Source organism: Astatotilapia calliptera, chromosome 7 (assembly GCF_900246225.1).
Source record: "Astatotilapia calliptera chromosome 7, fAstCal1.2, whole genome shotgun sequence".
NCBI classification, from domain to species: Eukaryota; Metazoa; Chordata; class Actinopteri; order Cichliformes; family Cichlidae; genus Astatotilapia; species Astatotilapia calliptera.
This window is the reverse complement of record NC_039308.1, coordinates 67,377,991-67,396,585: the sequence shown is the minus strand read 5'-3', so window position 1 is coordinate 67,396,585 and position 18,595 is coordinate 67,377,991. Positions and strand designations below refer to the sequence as shown.

The 18,595-nt window shown below is 40.7% G+C and overlaps 1 protein-coding gene across 4 annotated transcripts in view; it reads right to left on the bottom strand.

Moving 5' to 3' along the window:
- Positions 1-4,516: 4,516 nt before the first annotated feature.
- The window catches only part of cbfb (core-binding factor subunit beta), a 28,910-nt gene continuing 14,831 nt past the window's right edge, over positions 4,517-18,595 (bottom strand). The window contains exons 4-7 of one of the 4 annotated variants that reach the window (XM_026176793.1): positions 11,532-11,648; positions 11,348-11,443; positions 10,169-10,230; positions 5,263-5,325 (exon numbers count right to left, since the gene is read on the bottom strand). In XM_026176793.1, coding sequence (XP_026032578.1) covers positions 10,201-10,230; positions 11,348-11,443; positions 11,532-11,648 — 243 coding nt within the window. In that variant the 3' untranslated portion in view covers positions 5,263-5,325; positions 10,169-10,200. Of the gene's footprint in view, positions 5,331-10,168; positions 10,231-11,347; positions 11,444-11,531; positions 11,649-18,595 lie in introns of all 4 variants that reach the window. The other 3 variants (XM_026176792.1, XM_026176790.1, XM_026176791.1) reach the window with 3 other exon arrangements.

Sequence of the window (18,595 nt, the reverse complement as noted above, 5' to 3'; positions counted from 1 at the left end):
GGAGCAGCCTTTCAACGCCTCTCTCTGTCTCTCACTAGCAAAGTCGACCCAGACAACAAAGTAAAGCTATTTTTCAGCTACAAGCCCGACACGAACCCGACGTATTAGCCAGAGGTCCCTTTACTACGGTTCGGAGCCGCGGACCTTCAGTAATACTAATAAATCACACAGCAATAGGACATTCATGTAGCTGTAAACAGCATGATAATATATTAAGTAATCCAAAGCTGAATGAATGTATGTAAACACATTTACATGAGGGCAAACAGATTTCAAGGAAATAAAAATGCTCAAATTTGAAAGCTTGTGAGTTACTTTGCTCATGTATCAGCTGTTTAGTGTTTTATGACGAGATGGATTCTGTTGTTCTATCTTAGTATAGTTTTTGAGTTGAGGAGGATAAAAGAGTATCTAACATTAATTGTACCAATGTTGTTGTGTACTAAGCACAGATTAATTTAAAAAGTTTTAATTTATGAATTTTTGAGCACATGGTGCACTTGGTTGTAATTGCATAAAAATGTACGTGTAAGGATATAAAAAGCATATTTAATGAGTTACAGTGAAAAGAAGTGCTATGAAATAGTAATATAAACAGAAATTTCAATTTTTCTATGAATGGAAAATATCAGTTAATGATACAGAAAATATACTGTGAACGGAATTTTCTGTTTTATAGCTGAAGGAAACGTCTGTAAATAGTACAGAGAGTATACTGTAAATCTACAGAATTCTCCGTTTTATCATTTACAGAAAACTCCGTCAAACCTCCGTAAAAACCCCCAAAATGTACTGGCAGAAAATTACGAGGACATTTTTTGTCTTTCTATGGATTTTTTTCTCCTTCAAGAAATTCAAAACGGCCCCACAGACATTAGTGTAATGGAAAACAGGTCATGCCGAGTCTGACCGCCTCGAGTCGCATTAAGCCGATCTGAGCAGGTACTAATGGAAAAAAGGCTTCAGTAACTCAGGAGGGGCACAGTGTAGAGCTGTAACTTCTCCCCATTGAAGGGAGCTAGCTGAAGTGGTTTAGGCATCTTACTAAGATGCCTCCTGGGTGAGGTGTTCCAGCGATGTCCAACCAGGAAGATGTTCTAGGGCAGATCCACACAGTAGAGAGATTACAGCCCTTTTAATCAAAGTTTCCGACATTTTGTTTCAAAAGGAATAAATGCAAAAAAGCTGCACAACTTGTCACAAAACTAATTTAAGGTTAAACTCCGTAATTCCTTTTATACTGTCTTGGCTAATTGGGATATTATTAATATTATTAGTAATAACTGTGTTTTTGCACTGTGCTAAGTGTGGAGTGAAAAGGTCCTACTTTAGTTTATTTTACAAGGTAATCTGACTGCTCATGGTAAAGGAGACCCAACCAATCACAGCAGATGGCCCCGCCCCTCCCTTAGCCTGGTTCTGTTGGAGGTTTCTTCCTGTTAAAAGGGAGTTTTTCCTTCCCACTGTCGCCAAAGTGCTTGCTCATAGGGGGTCATGTGATTGTTGGGTTTTTCTCTGTCTGTATTATTGTAGGGTCGACCTTAGTGCCTTGACTGCTGTCATGATTTGGCGCTGTGTAAATAAAATTGATTTGAATTGGATATACATATATAGTCTAGGGAAAAACTGACATGCCAGTTTCATTGATTCAAAGACATTCAACTGCTATATTTAGTTTGAAAAAAAGACATAAACAAATCAAAGAATTAATACAGGTTTATTCTGAAAAACATCCAACATTTTAAATTGAGTATCTCATATTTTCTTTGGGAGGACAAGCTCAACCCTAAAAGAGAGGGAAACATAGACCACAAGCAGGCAGGAGAAACTGAAAGTATGCCCAAGCTGTTAAATATCACAGAGCTGTTGTAAGTATAAATAAGTTAAACACTTAAGAACATAAACAGTTTAGGTAAAAAAAAAAAAAGAAGAAGAAGAAGAAAAAATGTTTTATGGTTTGCCTTAATGCCTGCATTAAGAAAACTGAGGGATGGACTCTACCTGAGGCGTGCTTATAATTTGATGAGGGCTGCATGTTCACTAAATACAACCTAAATCTTTGACTTGGTTATGAAGTTCCAGTCTTATCTGGCTAATTTTTCTTTACCTGAGGACGCTGTTAAAATCCATAGATATATAATTTCAGATTTGACCATGTGGAAGAAATCCCACATTTATCACAGAATGCTTTATCCAAATTTGGTACACATGCTATCAATTTACAAAAACACAACCTAGTTGAAAATGCCTCATACCATTCTGCTTTTAACACCTACTTCTTACCCCTTCATTGTGCTGTACCGGTTCATTAATGGTTCATTAATGCTCAATTTCCACCAAAAAATGGTGAAAATGCCATTTTTACCATCACTGACACTGAATGAAATCAAATTCCTTAATCCTGAAAATTTCAAGACTGGCTACAGCCCCATTAAAACCTCAGCTAGCATTCATGTAAAAGTATGAAAACTTCAAACCAGCATCACTTTAACCCCATCTTATGGTATAACCTGCTTTATATGCACATTCACTCTGTCCCTTCGTCCACTCACCCTATTCAAAGTCTTCAGTGGCATCTGATTGCTATGTCTCAACTTTTCAACATAACACCGAGCTAAACCCAGACAACATAATCCACCACTTATCCCACTGAAGGTAACCTCAGACAGATCATATATTTTCCACGTTCTTGAACTTATCAAGCACTGAGTCACAAGGCCAGCTGACTTTGGAGGGTATGAGGAGACTAAGGTAAGCATTTCTCTGTGCTCTCAATATTCTCCAATGGGGGAGAGAAGACAAAAAACCTTAGGTTAACGTTATTAAATCCTTTCATGTATATCTGAAAACCAGAATGTATTATTTTGTTTTACCTGAAGCAAGGGGAAACAGAGGATGGACTCTCTGTGAAGTTTTGGTTAAAAATGAGTCCTTCATCATTTTAAGTTAAGGCATCATTTGGATCCCGAGGCCTTAACTTAAAAATAACGTACGACTTCCTCAAGTCTCTTTTCGTTGTTTGAGTTTAAGTTTTTGTTCTTTTTATTTTAATTTAAACTATTATTTCTTAGCAACAACATTACTTCAAAACATCATGTAAAATGTTACAAACTCGTGGCTTTCAATGTACAAAAAGAAGAGTTTTCTAATTTTATGTCAATCTCGACACAACTGCTAACAATGAGAAGAAAGAAAGGCAGGAACAAAGAGTTTTCTTGGTTATAATAATTATAATGAAAACGTTGACTGTACTAACTTTAAAATACATTGGAAACTGAAATAAACTTTCAGCTGCAAAAAATAAAAAAAATATGTTGCCTGGTAACAGGACATAAGTTAATCCACAGTCAATGTATTTAACCCAGGAAGTGGATTTAAAAAAAAAAAACTAAAATAAAATAACAACAAATGCAATAAAAATAATAAACATTAATAAAAGAACATGTGGAAAATAAATCCATCAAAGTCCTCAAACATCCCAAATTTCTGGACACATTTTGTACTTTTAAACTCTAGAAAAGCACAGCAGCCGCTGCTGCTTCATAAGAAAGCTGAAAGCTGAACAAAAGCGAGTACATATACAGAAGTGAGAAGTAATATAAAAAGTAAACATCATGACTTTCACACAAACAAAAATGATAACAAAACAAACAAAAAACATACCATTTCATCACGCAGTAACAGGACACGGGATGCTAGACTGCATTTAGGTTTTATTGTCCTTTTCTGATAAGGAATATCTGGGTGACAGATCTGGATGGATGGGTTATATAACTGTTATGGATCAGACAGATGCTCACTGTCCGATGAAAACCACATATCTCCAATATATAGAATATATCTTTTATGAACCAAGAGAAGAAGAAAAAATCCCAGGTTTCGGAGATACATCTGATTCATTAGACGGCGACCTCTTTTTAAAAAAATCGTTCATACAGGCGACATTTGGTTTGAAAATCTGAAAAGTCCTATGAGGACACAGATCCTTTGTGTGCTCCTGCTGGGGTCCGCAGCAGGAGCACTATGATGACATGGTTTTGAATCACCCTGTTATTCCAAATCGACGCACTGTAACGATTGCTCTGATGATAGACGGGCCACGTGGGGAACAACAACGAGCGTAGGCAGGCCTGTGTTTGGTTTCATGCATCTAAAGAAAGGCCAAGACTGATTGTATCCCAATCAATGAAACCCTTGGAAGACAAAAGACACACGGACTGACCAACCCTCTCCAGAAAAACACAATTTTCCCAGTTGCTTCCAGAGCCACAGATACTGTAGCATATTTGTTGTTGTCTTACCTTCAGATTGTTGCTACATTACCTGTTATTTCACCGTCACAGGTATCTTATGATAGTGATGTTTTCATAGATAATTACCATTACAGTACAGCAAATGCTGTTAAACCCTAGAGCCTGGCAAAATTATCTTAAAAAAAAAAAAAGTAAATGCAAGTAAAGTTTCCCTCTTCTTTTATTCCCCCCCCCCCTCCGCCCCCCCCCCCCCCCCCCTCCCCTTTCCAGCAAAGTGAACTTTGGTCTCAGAAAACAGCAGGCTTTAGGACGTGAGCTAGGTATAATAGGGGTAAACAAGGGCATGCTAACAAATATTAAGTGTTACACAACACTGAAGAATGCAGAAACCTTTTTTTAAAATTATTTGAATTTTTTCCAACACCTTTGATGCTGGTAAGCTGTGACCTCAGGCCACAACAAACTCTCTTTAACTGCTTCTTTCAGCTTCTGCCCTCCCTCCCCCGTAATGACATTAAAGCCCTCTGACAACCACTCTTGCTCTATTTTAACAGTAATAGTAATAGAAAATACATTTTGGTATGCAAAACTAGCCCTATCCATCGATTTTCTTTCAGACCTGGACAAAAAATATTAAAGCTTTTAAATCTGAATGACATCCGTGAAAGCCGTGTCACATCTACAATATCCTGTAACATTAACTGCTCGTGTTCAACATTTAAATATTCATATAACTACTTTTTGCCCAGGTCCTTTGTGTCCTCGGCCCTTTTTTCGAGGGTTTTTATTCACTTTCAATTCAATCAATTTTCATCTACATTCAAATATTGAAAACAACAAAACGAGTCGCATGTAGAAATGATCACGCGAAACCTTCATCGTTAGAAACAACTGATCTACAACTGCAGTTTCATTCAACTCTTTTTCAGTTGATTGCATTGAAAGTGAATGGACAGCCGGCACGGGTTCTCTACTCTTCCTCCTTGCATAACTTCCTCCTCCTCCTCAGCGCATCTTGTGTTCCATGTCAGCGTTGGCCATGTTTGAGCCAGGGCTGGGGTCCTGCTGTCGTCTGGACTGGTGAGAGAGAGGGATAAAAGGATGGAAGAGGGGGAAAGAGAAGAGCATGTTAAGACGACAGGAGGAAAGAGATGGCAAGGAAGGGATGAGAGAGAAAAAAGACAATAAATTGAGTACAGATTTTCACATGTTAACAAATGTAAGGATTTCTCCAGTCTGGGGCGAACTTCAAAATAATGCCAATGCCCACAGACTCCCAAATTAAAACAGAAGTAAACATATTTACAGCCTTTCACTACGACCACTGTGAGAGCAAAGTTTTCTTTATAAATCTTCTTTAACACTTAATTAAGGCTTAACGTTAGGAGTTCACCTTCATCGCTGCTAATTCCAGTCACAGAGACGTCTCAGTAAACATTTGTGTTGTTGGTGATTTATGCAATCATCTAATGCAGTGACATGCCAGAGGCTCCAATTAACTTATAATAGTGTTTTATGTAGCACTAATTACAAGGCATGTGTCTGCATACTGGACCCATACAGTCTATGATTGCAGCTCGCTAACATTATCTGATAACTCAGCCGCTCTCATCCAAATATGGCCACCTCTGACCCGCCCCCAGCACCATGGCAACAGCAAACATGCCAAGCTTCACTTGAGGTAAGAATCTTTACACAGAGTCTGATTTTCATGTTGAAAAGACTCTACACACACACAGAATTACAAAAGAAAGTTGCAATACCCCAAACTGCCATTAGAGGTACTCAGAGAGCTTCATTACAGCACGACTGTGCTGCTGTTTATACACTTTACCGATGTTGATATTTTAGTTGAGGTAACTGGCAGACAGGCAGGAGAGGCAGAGAGATAAACTGGCTGACGCAGACAAACACACTAACAAAGCAGATTATTGGGTCGAGAGACGAGGCCTTTAAAAATATGTGGGTTTAGTGTCCGCGTGTTTGTTGCGCCGTAGCATGGTCTCTTGGTGTAAAAACCAAAAAACCTGTGGTTGTAGGTTTACATTTAAGTGATAGCTGGGGGAGTTTAGCAGGGGTCAACTGAGAGCAAGAAGGGGGAGAGGTGAAGCAGAGAGCAGAGCAGACAGAAATGCAGACAGAGATAGTAAAGGGTTGCTTAGTTCAAGAGGAATGTAGTTTGTGTCATCTCAGTGACTCACGATAATAGCAGCATACACGCAGTCACACACACACACACACACACACACACACACACACACACACACACACACACACACACACACACACACACACACACACACACACACACACACTATGTCATGCTACCATTTTAACTCCTCTTAGCCAGACTGACTCCAGGCCCTGTCAGTCTCCTCTGGAAAGCTTTCTGTTGTTCTATCAATGCTGCAACCATCAAATATTAATGCGTGGCTCATTTAGACTGACTTGCATCAAAGCTGAGTTAATTGATCACACAGCACCATCTGTGCCATGTGCGTATGTACTCCCCAGAAAATGTCATATTGGATTATTCTGTCGCTTTTTTCAGAGCCAATCGGAGAAACCCAAAGAAAACTGGGATACTGAGGCAAAAGGTTTGGGTTGAACTCGATAGCTATTACAGATAAACCATCGTGACTATGACAGTCTTGTGTTTTAGATGCAAGATGATGTAAAACATTAAGAATAATAAGCACCTTTAACAACGGAGCACATAATGTAAGTATTTGTGTTTTGCGTTTACTTGGCCAGCTGTTTACTTACAGAGTTGTGATGCAACTTGCTTCCAGTACCTGCTTGTTGGTAGTTAAAAACCAGTTACAATCATAGTTACTGCTATGAAGCAAAGGTCATTTTCAGAAATTCTCTCACTGAATCTGCTCTGAGAAGAGCACCGGGTACGACGTGATGCTTGTTTACGTGTGTGTGTGTGTGATAAGGAAGAAGACTGCTAATTGTACTTTTGAAATGTGTTGTTTTGGTGCTCACATTATTTGGCTGAGGACATGTTGCTGCTCTGTGTTCTCAGTGGTCAAATTGAAAAATGAAAAACAAACAAACTGTTCCCTCTAACATTAACAGCACGTAGCAGTTAATTATGTGACTAAACACACCTTCGTTTATCCAAAATCTCAGGAAACAAGCAAGATTTTAATCAGACAGCAAGAGCTTGAGCGAGTGTTTGTCTCTGCAGAAGGGAGTGGTCCTCAGTAATCATAAGGCCAGAAGAGCTCTCTGTATTGATCCACGTAAAGATGCGAGCCTTCTGTACCACTATAGGCTGCTTAACCACAACTCAATAGTGTGTCAAGTGTGCACACGTGCGTGTTTGTGTGTGTGTGTCTTGATAAACTTGGAGCAAATGTGCTGTATCTGCGAGTTTGTGCACGTGTGCCTGTACAGTATTTGTGTGTGTGTGTAAGTCAAAGCAGGGGGTCTGATGGCAATCAATACTAATGATATATTAATGCTTTTAGTGGCAGCTCATCATTCACCACCAAATCTCTCTGCTCTTGGAGTGCACGTGTGACTGTGTGTGAATGCACTTGTCTAGCTATCCTAGTGGGGACCCGATTGAGTTTTAAACCGCTGACGTGAGGACATCGTAGCGAAGGGGACCCTCGGCCAGTCGTCACATTTTCACACGTCGGGTGTAGGTTTGCCTTAAAGTGAGAATAGAGGTTAGGCTTTCACTGAGGCCGGTGCAACAGATGTGCTCATGAGCAAATCGCATGTTTAGGTTTTGCTATCACTCACCCGGTACGTAAGGCTAAACAGGCCGACTGCATAAAGAGGCTTTTGGTTGGCTCGATTCACTCTGCTTTTGAAACTAAATTCTACTTGTTTGAACTGATCTGAAACAACAGCAGAATAACTGTCCCTCTTATCAGTAAACACAATCACAAACACACAACCACCTGGACTGACAGCATCAGCTAAGCGTGGGGTTTTTGGCAGCGTGTTTATATTTTGGAAAATCACATTTGTGCACGGAAGAAAACCGGATGTTTGTCAGTTCTGTGGCGCTCCTGCTCTTGTCCCATTAGTCTGCTGTACATTAGCTCATTTTATCACATAATGTAACCGGACTGGGAGATGGATCAGCGTGCGTCAGGATTTCACAGGATCCCGATTCCCACTGTTCAATTAGAGTGTCCAGTACATCCAAAGTTTCAGAGCTCCGATCGATTCACTCAAACAGAAGTCAGCACTGAGTGTTTGGACGGCGCATGTGTAAAATAATATTATTTGTGCAGGAGCAGCAAAGGGCGAGCACTCACAGGGATAGCTAAACACACCACGTGTGTGTATGCATGCAGTATTAAAAATGCATCTATTGCTTATACATCCATCATTGTGACAGGCACCCTTTGACCTTGAGTAACTGGAATATCGCTGCGTTTGGATGAAAAATGTTGTGTCTGCCAAAATGACTGGTCTTTTATATTCAATCAGCATTCACAGGAGAAAAAAGACGTCAACGTTTTGCTGCTGATCTATTTGAAAACTTCTCAACCCAAAGTTGGAGCAACATAATTTTCTTAACCTACTAATCGGCCTAATCTTCTTATCGTCATGTGTGTTTTCCAGTACAGGTGAAACAATCAAATTTCCCTCCCCTTTCTATTTTGAAAAAGAGGAAAGAAACGAGAATTTTGCCTCAGCTCATTTTTTTCTTTCTCTTCTGTCGGAGAGAAGAAGAAATTAACTTTGCCTTTGAAGCTCAGACAGGACACAGAGATAACTCGATCACCAGCTAGCGAGACACAGAGAGTTACAGAGAAAGAGAGACAGATGGAGAGGTGGAGTTCAGACCACAGAAATGCAGAGGCTGAATCTGTGCAGCTATTCAGCAACACTCGTCAGGCACACCCAGAGAAAACAACAAAAAGCTCATAGCGCGATCCGCTGTGGCTGCTGTTTCTAGCAACTCTACAAACTCTGATTCTTTTGGTATGAAACAAGAATTGAAATGTAAAATCATCTGTGGGGCCGTTGCTTTTAGACAGCCATGACTCTTCCTCAGGGTCAGTGCACATTTTTTCTTTGATATAAAATCACGTGAGCTATTATCATTTTATTATTGATTTATATTATTTTGATCTCCATATGTATGAAGCTAAGCTTTATACGTTATGATTCATATATACTGATAAGGATAGCAACAATGTGCTCATGTGCTCCATCTCAAACATGCGTTTTAGTAACACGACCTTCACGTGCGGTTACTTTACTGCACAGTGGAACAGTTTCCATCCTCTGATTGCCGATGTGTCCAAAATCATTTTAAATATGGAAACAACACGTTTATACATTGTGTTAAAGAAGCTAGTGATGGTGCTTCTACTGATTTAGTGAGAGACACAAGGTTTCCTTTTTCTGCCGCAGCCTCGGGGAAGCCACATGAGCTCAGTCACATAAAAGGCAACCTGGATCAAATCTTTCTTTCTGTTTCACACGATGACATTCAGCCTCTCTTTTCTTTCATTTCTGCAGGACCATGTGCCACAAAGCTGTGCCTGAGTCGGCTGTGTGTCTCCTTTTGCAAACTAGCTATGAAACATCACATTGTGCTCACCGAGTCTCTCACACCATTCAAGCATTAAACAAACACAGTAAAATTATAGGAATAAAATTCATTGCAGAGCATGCACAGTCATGAACACACACACACACACACACACACACACACACACACACACACACACACGGTGTGGAAATAAAAACATAGAAAATGCTGCAGGTGCTGAGAGACACACACAGACATTAATGGACAAAAACAAGAATGCAGATACACAAATGAAACTCTGGACACACACACACACACACACACACACACACATGCACACACACACACGAGGTGGTTTAGTGCATGACAGTGTGATAGATGGTGAGAAATGAAGGACACAGACCCTGTTCTTTTCTGCTGGCTGTCTGTGTGTCATCAGTCCCAGATTTTAGAAACCACAGGGTCCTAAAAAATAAACAATTTGGGGTTCATTCGGAGGGCGTCAGCTTAGGAAGGATGCCACTGATCTCCCCAAAGCCTTGCTGGGAAAGTGAGTTTGTCTCAAGCAATGAAATGCATTTGGGACACTTTCAAATTTCAAACCTACAGAATCTCAGTTTAGAAATCAGTTTATAGCATCTACGTGCAGTTCAAAGGTCACATTTGAACTACTAAAATGAACACATCACCTTGTTTTGCCAAGTTTGCATCAATTAAACTTCTCAAAGGAATGCACAGAATGAGCAAACTACTTTCCCTTCTGAGGCTTTTGGGAAACCTGACAAAACTGTAGTCATTCAATAGTTCATGAATATCAAGTCAGATCAATTATCAGATTAGAATTACCGCCAAACTGATCATGCACTAAACCTACGGTTCAAACTACAGAAATAATCTTTAAAGAAAAAGAATAATAATTAAAAACAAACTACAGAACACAAGCACACATCACACAACCCCAAGCACTAAGCAAGGAAAGCGATACTACAAATTTGATGCTGCAGATATATATTACACTCTTGATACATTTCTACTTTTAATTCACTTTGATACTTTTCTACTTTCAGCGTCTGAAAGCATCTGTGAGAAAATTCAGCAGAGGATCAAAATCATTTTCAGTGAGCCAATTTATTTTCAGAGTTGCAAACAAGAAACTGCACTACAAGCAAGCTGTGTTGGTGATGCTGTTTGCTCTGTCCAGTCCTGCAAAGCCAGTCTGTGACATAAATATGTTAGAGGGCAAAAAGAGCAGGAGCCGTTTTGCCATTTAATTCTCTTTTTCACACTAAAATGCACCGTAAAAAATAATTACACGTCAAGCTTTGTTGCGACCTCCAGAGCTGCAGTTTGTGTTCACTGTACTGCTTTACAGCTACTATAGCCATCACTGAGAGGCCCAGCATGAAACACTACTGCACGAGTCACGTTTCCAACCTTTACATATATGAGAGGTTTTTTTGTTTTGTTCACCACAACAGAATCATTTGGGACCGGCTTTGCAAGACTGAGAAAGATTTCAAGATAAAGTAGAAATTTGAGATAAATAGTCAACATAAATAGTCGGCGATCCCTCGTCTCTCACCTCTAGATCCTCTCTGTGCGATCGCTCTCTGTCCTCAAAGTCTCTCGTCCTGCGTCGAGCCTCTTCGAACGCGGCCTGAGCCAGAGCGTCCTCGTGCTGCGAGCACAAACGACAACAAAGAAAGATCGTAGTTGGTTTCCTGACGAGGAAAAGACATTTGAGTAAAAAGCAGAACTGGTGATACCTGTGCCCTTTCATCATCGTATTCCAGATATCCCATCCCATCCAGCCTTTGTAGGTCGATCCAGCCTTTCCAGATCACACACACACCGTTCAAGATCATAGGGGCCTTTAAATAGACCTGCAAGGACAGCGCGAGAACCACATTAATGTCCACATTTGCCATTTTAAATAGCAACCAATATGTGTTGTGACATTGGTTAAGTATTTGCGGCGCTTATGGTGTTGTTCAAACTCCTCTCATGTAATCACAGTTACATCTAAGCTGTTAAGGCAGATGGCAGTCAGTCATATTAAAAGTACATCAGTTCTTTCTGTAAGAATCACACAAAGATGTGTTATCTGCTCCTCACGACAGAAACACTGGGCGTGCACGGATTGTGCTTTGGCCCTGGGGTGGAGCAGCAGCTTCATGTGAACACGAGTTCATTCGAAATGACGGCTTTAAATCAGAATCTATCGGCTGTTAAAGCTCCGAGTTTGGGACGTGGACGCCTTCCTGCCACTGACCCCTCCTGCTCCATCGTCTGTGAAACAGAAAAACCACAAAGTACGTCAAGGCCTCTCCAGAGACTCTGAGTGTCGGACTATTAAATGACACACACACGCACACACTTGCAATTACAGATGTGTGCACGTGCGACTGGTCGAGGTCGTTGAATGTACACGAATGTTTGTGTGAGTGATGCTTTCACTCCTTTGATACAGTGTAGCTAAAATGATCAAACGTGAGTGTCGCATATCAAAAACATCTTCTTTGTGTTCGTTTTTAGAGGCATTTGAATTTCAAAGCCTCTGGAAAAGGTCTGCGGCTTCTTTAATGGTCTCATTCAGACATTAGACTGCACAGCTTTCATCCCTTTCATTATTCATTGAAAATAAATGTAATCTTGCCTCAAATGTCACGTGTTTTCAGTTAAGTCAGAAAGAGAAACGGAACAACATTAGCCGATCGATAGTAGACTGTCCACGTCACTCTTCTTTGACCTTGTTTTGTCTCTGTTTTGTCTTTCCGTCAGTGAGAGAGGTGAAATAGCTGTGATAATAAAGGGACTAGAAGCGCTCACTTATATTTCATGAGCCCTCGTCTCTCCCTTGTTTGCTGAGCAGCACAGTGCGTTGGGAGAGGATCAGGCTGTGGTCAGGGTGCGTATGCCACAGTCTGCATGTATGCACGAACTGAGTTTAGACCACGTTCGCATCTGTAGGATCACAAAACTATTTCTCTGTTTGGATTTGCTGTTCAAGTAGCTGCAAACTGAACTACTTCTCAGTATTTGGCAATACATAAAAAAATAATTAGAGTTTTTTTGGGTTCCATCAAAATACTTGAGGAATAGAAAACACACGACACCAATAGCTCAAACGCTACACTTTATTTCCTGTCTAGTCTAACTTTGTTTGACTTGCTGGGCAGGCAGCATATTCAGGGTGTAGCTGCCTGCTGTGGCCAAAGATACCTCTGCCTCAATATGCCTTAAAAACGCTTATATTTGATCACATTTCTCCCTTCCTCAAAAACATACTGGGCTCATTCTACCAGTCTTTGTGCTCCTGAGAAAGGCCCTCAGAGATCAATAAAAACCCATATCTAATAAATCAGTATCAGCTTGTTTGCAGCGCCCTGAACTGAGGCAAAACCCCGAAGAAGCAGCCAAAAACAGTCAGTTAGTTAAAACACAGTCAGACTAAACAATGAATTTCACAAGATTTAAGAAATTATTTCAGCCAAAAGAGTTCATAATGTACGATGCAGGACACTCAGCCTTTGTCCTTTTCTTTACTCTGATGTCTGTAACCCAATGAAGCAGCACCTCTGACAGATGCAGAGAGTGTATTTGTCAGGGTGGGAAGCTGTGAGGGGCTATTTTTATCAACATCAATAAGTATTTTGGTATGAATGAACAAAACTTAAACACATCCACAGACACACAGATGACTGGATTTCTCTGAGTGACACTGGGTGAGCTTTATGGTCCTGCATTTTTACTCAGGCTATTTTTGGACGCTCTCTCACAGGACCTCTTTTACGACAGCTACCCACACTGCACCGGGGTTGCAGGGGAGACCGCACCCCAAGAGACTGTGGGTTTTTGTGTTTATTCGAGTGAATGTTTTTCTGTGTGTGTGTGTGTGTGTGTGTGTGTGTGTGTGTGTGTGTGTGTGTGTGTGTGTGTGTGTGAAAGCAAGAGAGAGCAAGAGGAATGGCTTCCACATCTGTGGGGCTGCATATTGCTTTTAAAAGAAAGCTTCATTTAGCTTGACAGGGAAAACGCACGTGTGTGTGTGTCTGTGTGTGTGTGTGTGTCTGTGTGTGTGTGTGTGTGTGTGTCTGTGTGTGTGTGTGTCTGTGTGTGTGTGTGTGTGTGTGTCTGTGTGTGTGTGTGTCTGTGTGTGTGTGTGTGTGTGTGTGTGTGTGTGTGTGTGTGTGTGTGTGTGTGTGTGTGTGTGTGTGTGTGTGAGAGGGGAAAATATGTAGAAACGGCCTGACCACAGACTTCCTTTTGAGAGAGAACCATGTCAACCCCCACATCCATTTACTGAGACACACACGTGAAGACAGGAGAACTCACACACTGCAGTGAATATGAAAAACAAGCAGAGTGAAATCCAGTGGAAATGCGAACCACTCAGTGAAGCGTTGCCTTATTCTTGGTCTCAGAGACTATGTATGTACTGATTTAACTGGTAAGAGTTACACATACTTTATAAAGTGCGACCATCCACTGTGAGTCTTCCTCACAACAACATTTGAAGCAAACTTCACGTTTTCACTTGTAAGAACAAACAGACTCTAAAACCACATGTGCCTATGTGCTTCGTCATCACACGTGAAGTTTACTGAGGTTAAATATATTTCACATGGTTTCCCATAACCGTGCATTTACCAGGGCGCCGCTGCTGTTTCTGTGTTAAAGGGCTGAGCGTGCATACAGACTTCTATTAAGTGATGTTAAGCATGAAAAACAGTTTCCTTGGCTCGATTTTGTTCTTTTACTTGGAGTTTGGGCATTTTGTGAGAGAAATCATTCACTATTTTGAGTCCATGGCCTTTCAAATCGTACTATCTCTTTGATAGGATCATCTCTGTGAGCTGTAATGCAAAGGCAAATCTGTGCTGTGATGCCTGTAAAAGCTGTAGTTGTAAAATGATTCATCATTTTCATTATTCGAATGTTAGATTTTATACCAGCGAGTCTCCAGTGGAGCCTGTGACAATCTGAGATGTGTTGGATTTATTTCCATTGAGGTCAAAATGCTTCTTTTGTCTTTTTCTCCGATCAGATCGATTTCTCTTTGGACTCTAACATTAAATCCTCAACACAGGAATCTCGCAGCATTGCACTGAATATATATATATTTATTTCTTAAGTGAATATTTTGTCTTCTTTCCGTTTTTGTAAATTGCTTTTAACGTTTGGTTGAATAGGTGCAGTGTCGTGTGGTTCTTGCTAAGTAATTACGACTTATTTTAAACCAGTGTGTGAGTGCACGTGTGTGCGTTGGTCTTTGGTGGGGTTCTCCTGATGATATTATAGAGTCACAATCAGCATCTTTTTTGTACTGCTTCTTATCCATCCATAGAAATGCAGACGTATGAGTGAGGCTAACATTGTCACACTCATACGTTGACATCATGCTCGCTCTCGTCTGTCTCTTGGTACTTCACACAGCTTAGATTGATGATGGACACGAAGAGGTCACTTAGGCTGCGTTCACTCTGCAGGTCTTAATGCTCAATTCCGATTTTTTGATCAAATCCGATTTTTTTGTGTGCTTGTTCACACTACAACTAAAATGCGACAGCAAACGCGCTCTGTTTAGACCCAGAGCAAACAGCATTGCTTGAATGATGGCCCTTTAATATAAAGACTTCGGACTTTACGTTTCCCAATTTTTTGCTTTAAATTATTTTGTTATTTACATAATAATGTAAATGACAGTTTACATAATAATTTACATAATAATATTTACATAATAATGTAAATAACCTAATAATGATCCTTATTGCTGTTTAAGAGAGGAGCGCTGCTTCTAGCTGCAGATTTCTGTCAGACTCTGCAGATTATACACAACAAATAAAATGTTCACGTTGTCTTCCCAACAGTTTCACTGACATCTACGCTGGATGGCCAGGAAGCGTTCGCGATGTCTTCTCCGGCGCTGATAATGGCGTCTGTCTTGTGTCAGTGACATAAAAGACGGATTTAATGCGACATGACCATCAAACAGCAGTCGCTTTCTGAAACATCAGATATGTATCGGATTCAGGACCACATACCAAAGTGACCCAGATCGGCTTTGAAAATATCAGATTTGTGCCGTTCACACTGTCACACCATGATCGGACAGATGGTCGCAGAGGGTCAGAAAAGTCGGATTTGATGCGCTTTCGCCTGCAGTGTGAACGTAGCCTCAGTGATTGGATGGCTGGTGAAATATCCTGACTGACCTGTTGTGACCTTCACAGGTGTGTTTGTGGATCATCTCTGCTCACTGTGACATGTTACTCTGACTGGTTTAAACTAATTCTCCTCATGTGTTATTGACCGCTGATGAGGATTGTACGTGACAGGAACAACCAGTTCGTTTGTGAATGAGTGTGAATTATATTTCTTCTGTGAATATTTGCATTTGTGTAAAGAATAGAAATCTAATTATCGTATTTTCTTCCACTTTGTCAGAAAAAACTGAGCCAAGCAAAGACGTATCACATGCTAACACATCCACCGAGCCGCCGGTTATTGTAAGTGCTTTTGAGATTGTGTGTGTGTGTGTGTGTGTGTGTGTAACAAAGAGAAAGGCAGAGTATATGTTGGCAGACATTGCGTGACGCAGATGGAGGGAGATGTGTTGGCATACTGCCCTTCATTCAGCCTGATGCCAACCATCTAGTCAGCACAACAACCCACTACAGCGCGCACACACACACAGACCAGTGCCCACAAAGTGTGTGTGATCACAATGGGTATCTGTGTTTCAGCCCTTTGAGTTGTGGCAGTGCGTCTCTCCTACACATGTCAATGCACACGCAAACACATTCGAGTAACACAAAAACGTGCCTTCTTTAATTCCTCCGCCACAATTCAGCGCATAACTTTTTTGCTTTCAGGCGTGTGTGTGTGTGTGTGTGTGTGTGTGTGTGTGTGTGTGTGTGTGTGTGTGTGTGTGTGTGTGTGTGTGTGTGTGTGTGTGTGTCTACTGTCTAAGCTGGAGGCACCGACTGATTTAGTGCAGTAATTATGTTATTATCCAGAAGAATGTAACATCAGTGTCTGGGGGGTTGAATGTGTCGATTACAAAGAGTCACTCAAACACCAGCGTGTGTGTGTGTGTGTGTGTGTGTGTGTGTGTGTGTGTGTGTGTGTGTGTGTGTGTGTGTGTGTGTGTGTGATTTAGATTAAAGACAATCTGTAGTGACTATGTGGAAATCTGTGTGTGTGTTATTCACACAATAAACACGTGCCCTTGTGTGCGTCTGAGTCAGCAGCCAGATGCTTTCTTTTCTGCCTGCTTTCCCCGTTCGCTCCTTTTATCTCATCACCCATGTGATCGCCTCGTATGATACAGGACCGCGGACTGCTCTGAAGAATGGAGGGATTTTGTAAAACAGTCTCAGGACAGCTGCGAGGATAATAAAGTGCACATCACATGAATCATTCCTGATTCATCCACAGCACACACGACGGCCTTTTCACAGCCAGCAGACCTCGTTTTCTCATCTCTGGAAGTTAAAGCAGAGAAGCTGAGGGAGACGTTTGGAAAGAGTTTAGGATAGAATAGAATAGAATTCAACTTTATTGTCATTGCACATGCACAGGTACAGGGCAACGAAATGCAGTTTGCATCCATCCAGAAGTGCTTTAGTGATATAGATATAGATTTAGGATTTTAGTCTAAAGATCGATGGATCGAAGCTCAATAGTTATCAACAGTGTTGGTCAAGTTACTTGAAAAAAGTAATCAGTAACTAATTACTGATTACCTCCCCCAAAAAGTAATCCAGTTACTTTACTGATTACTGATTTTCAAAAGTAATTAGTTACTTAGTTACTTTTTAAAAACACGATTTACAACCTGAGTAGGTGATAAAGTGATAGATCTTTCAGCCCAATTCTACTTTTTCTACATAATCATCATACAAAATGTAATCAGATGGAAAAGTCTCTTTTTAAAACTTGTTTTATTAGTTTTAATCTTTTAACTTTATGCATCAAGCAAACATTTTATTATATGCACCATTCTCTGACTGGAAGAAATTAGTTTAACATTTAAACCTATTTTCTGCACATTCCAGCTCATCAAATAAAATATTTTTTGTGTTTACACTCAGTCTTTCAAATAGATGCAAGTAAAACACAGCAGAAAATAAATAAAGTCAAAGACTCAGCGGTCCTGTTGCTCTATTTTCACCTGTAAAGCAGGAGTGGGGTAGGCGGAGGTTTACCCTGGTGCAGGTGTGCCGCGGTCAGTGGAAGAATCCGTGAGTTTCTCTGTGAGTTTCCCATTACGTCGTAGCTACTCGGTGCTTGTTTGGAAGTTTAGGGGTTTTTTTGCTGTAAAAAGAAGTTTTCTTCCCACGCACAGCGGACACTAATGTTTTTGTCACTTTTTATGGAATCAAACTCAAAGTAAGGTCAGTACTTCCACGCTGTAAACGCTGCACGCTCATACTCTCTCCCGCACTCGATATATGATCCATTGTTGATCTGCACACAGCTGTTGTCACGAACGGCGCACTCGCTTACGTCACTGTCATGAGACACTCTCGCAAAAAATCACGGTTCAGTAACGCAGTAACGCAGCGTTCCTACGGGAAAGTAACGGTAATCTAATTACCGTTTTTGCAATAGTAATCCCTTACTTTACTCGTTACTTGAAAAAAGTAATGGGATTACAGTAACGCTACTGCCCATCTCTGGTTATCAACATGAACACGCTGTGATATCGCTGATGTAGGTCGTTTTGAAACCATAGTGATCAGTCAATGAAACCAGACAGAAATGGTTAATCCACTGAAATATACTCAGAATCATTATGCTAATAATGATGCAAAGGAAAATACCA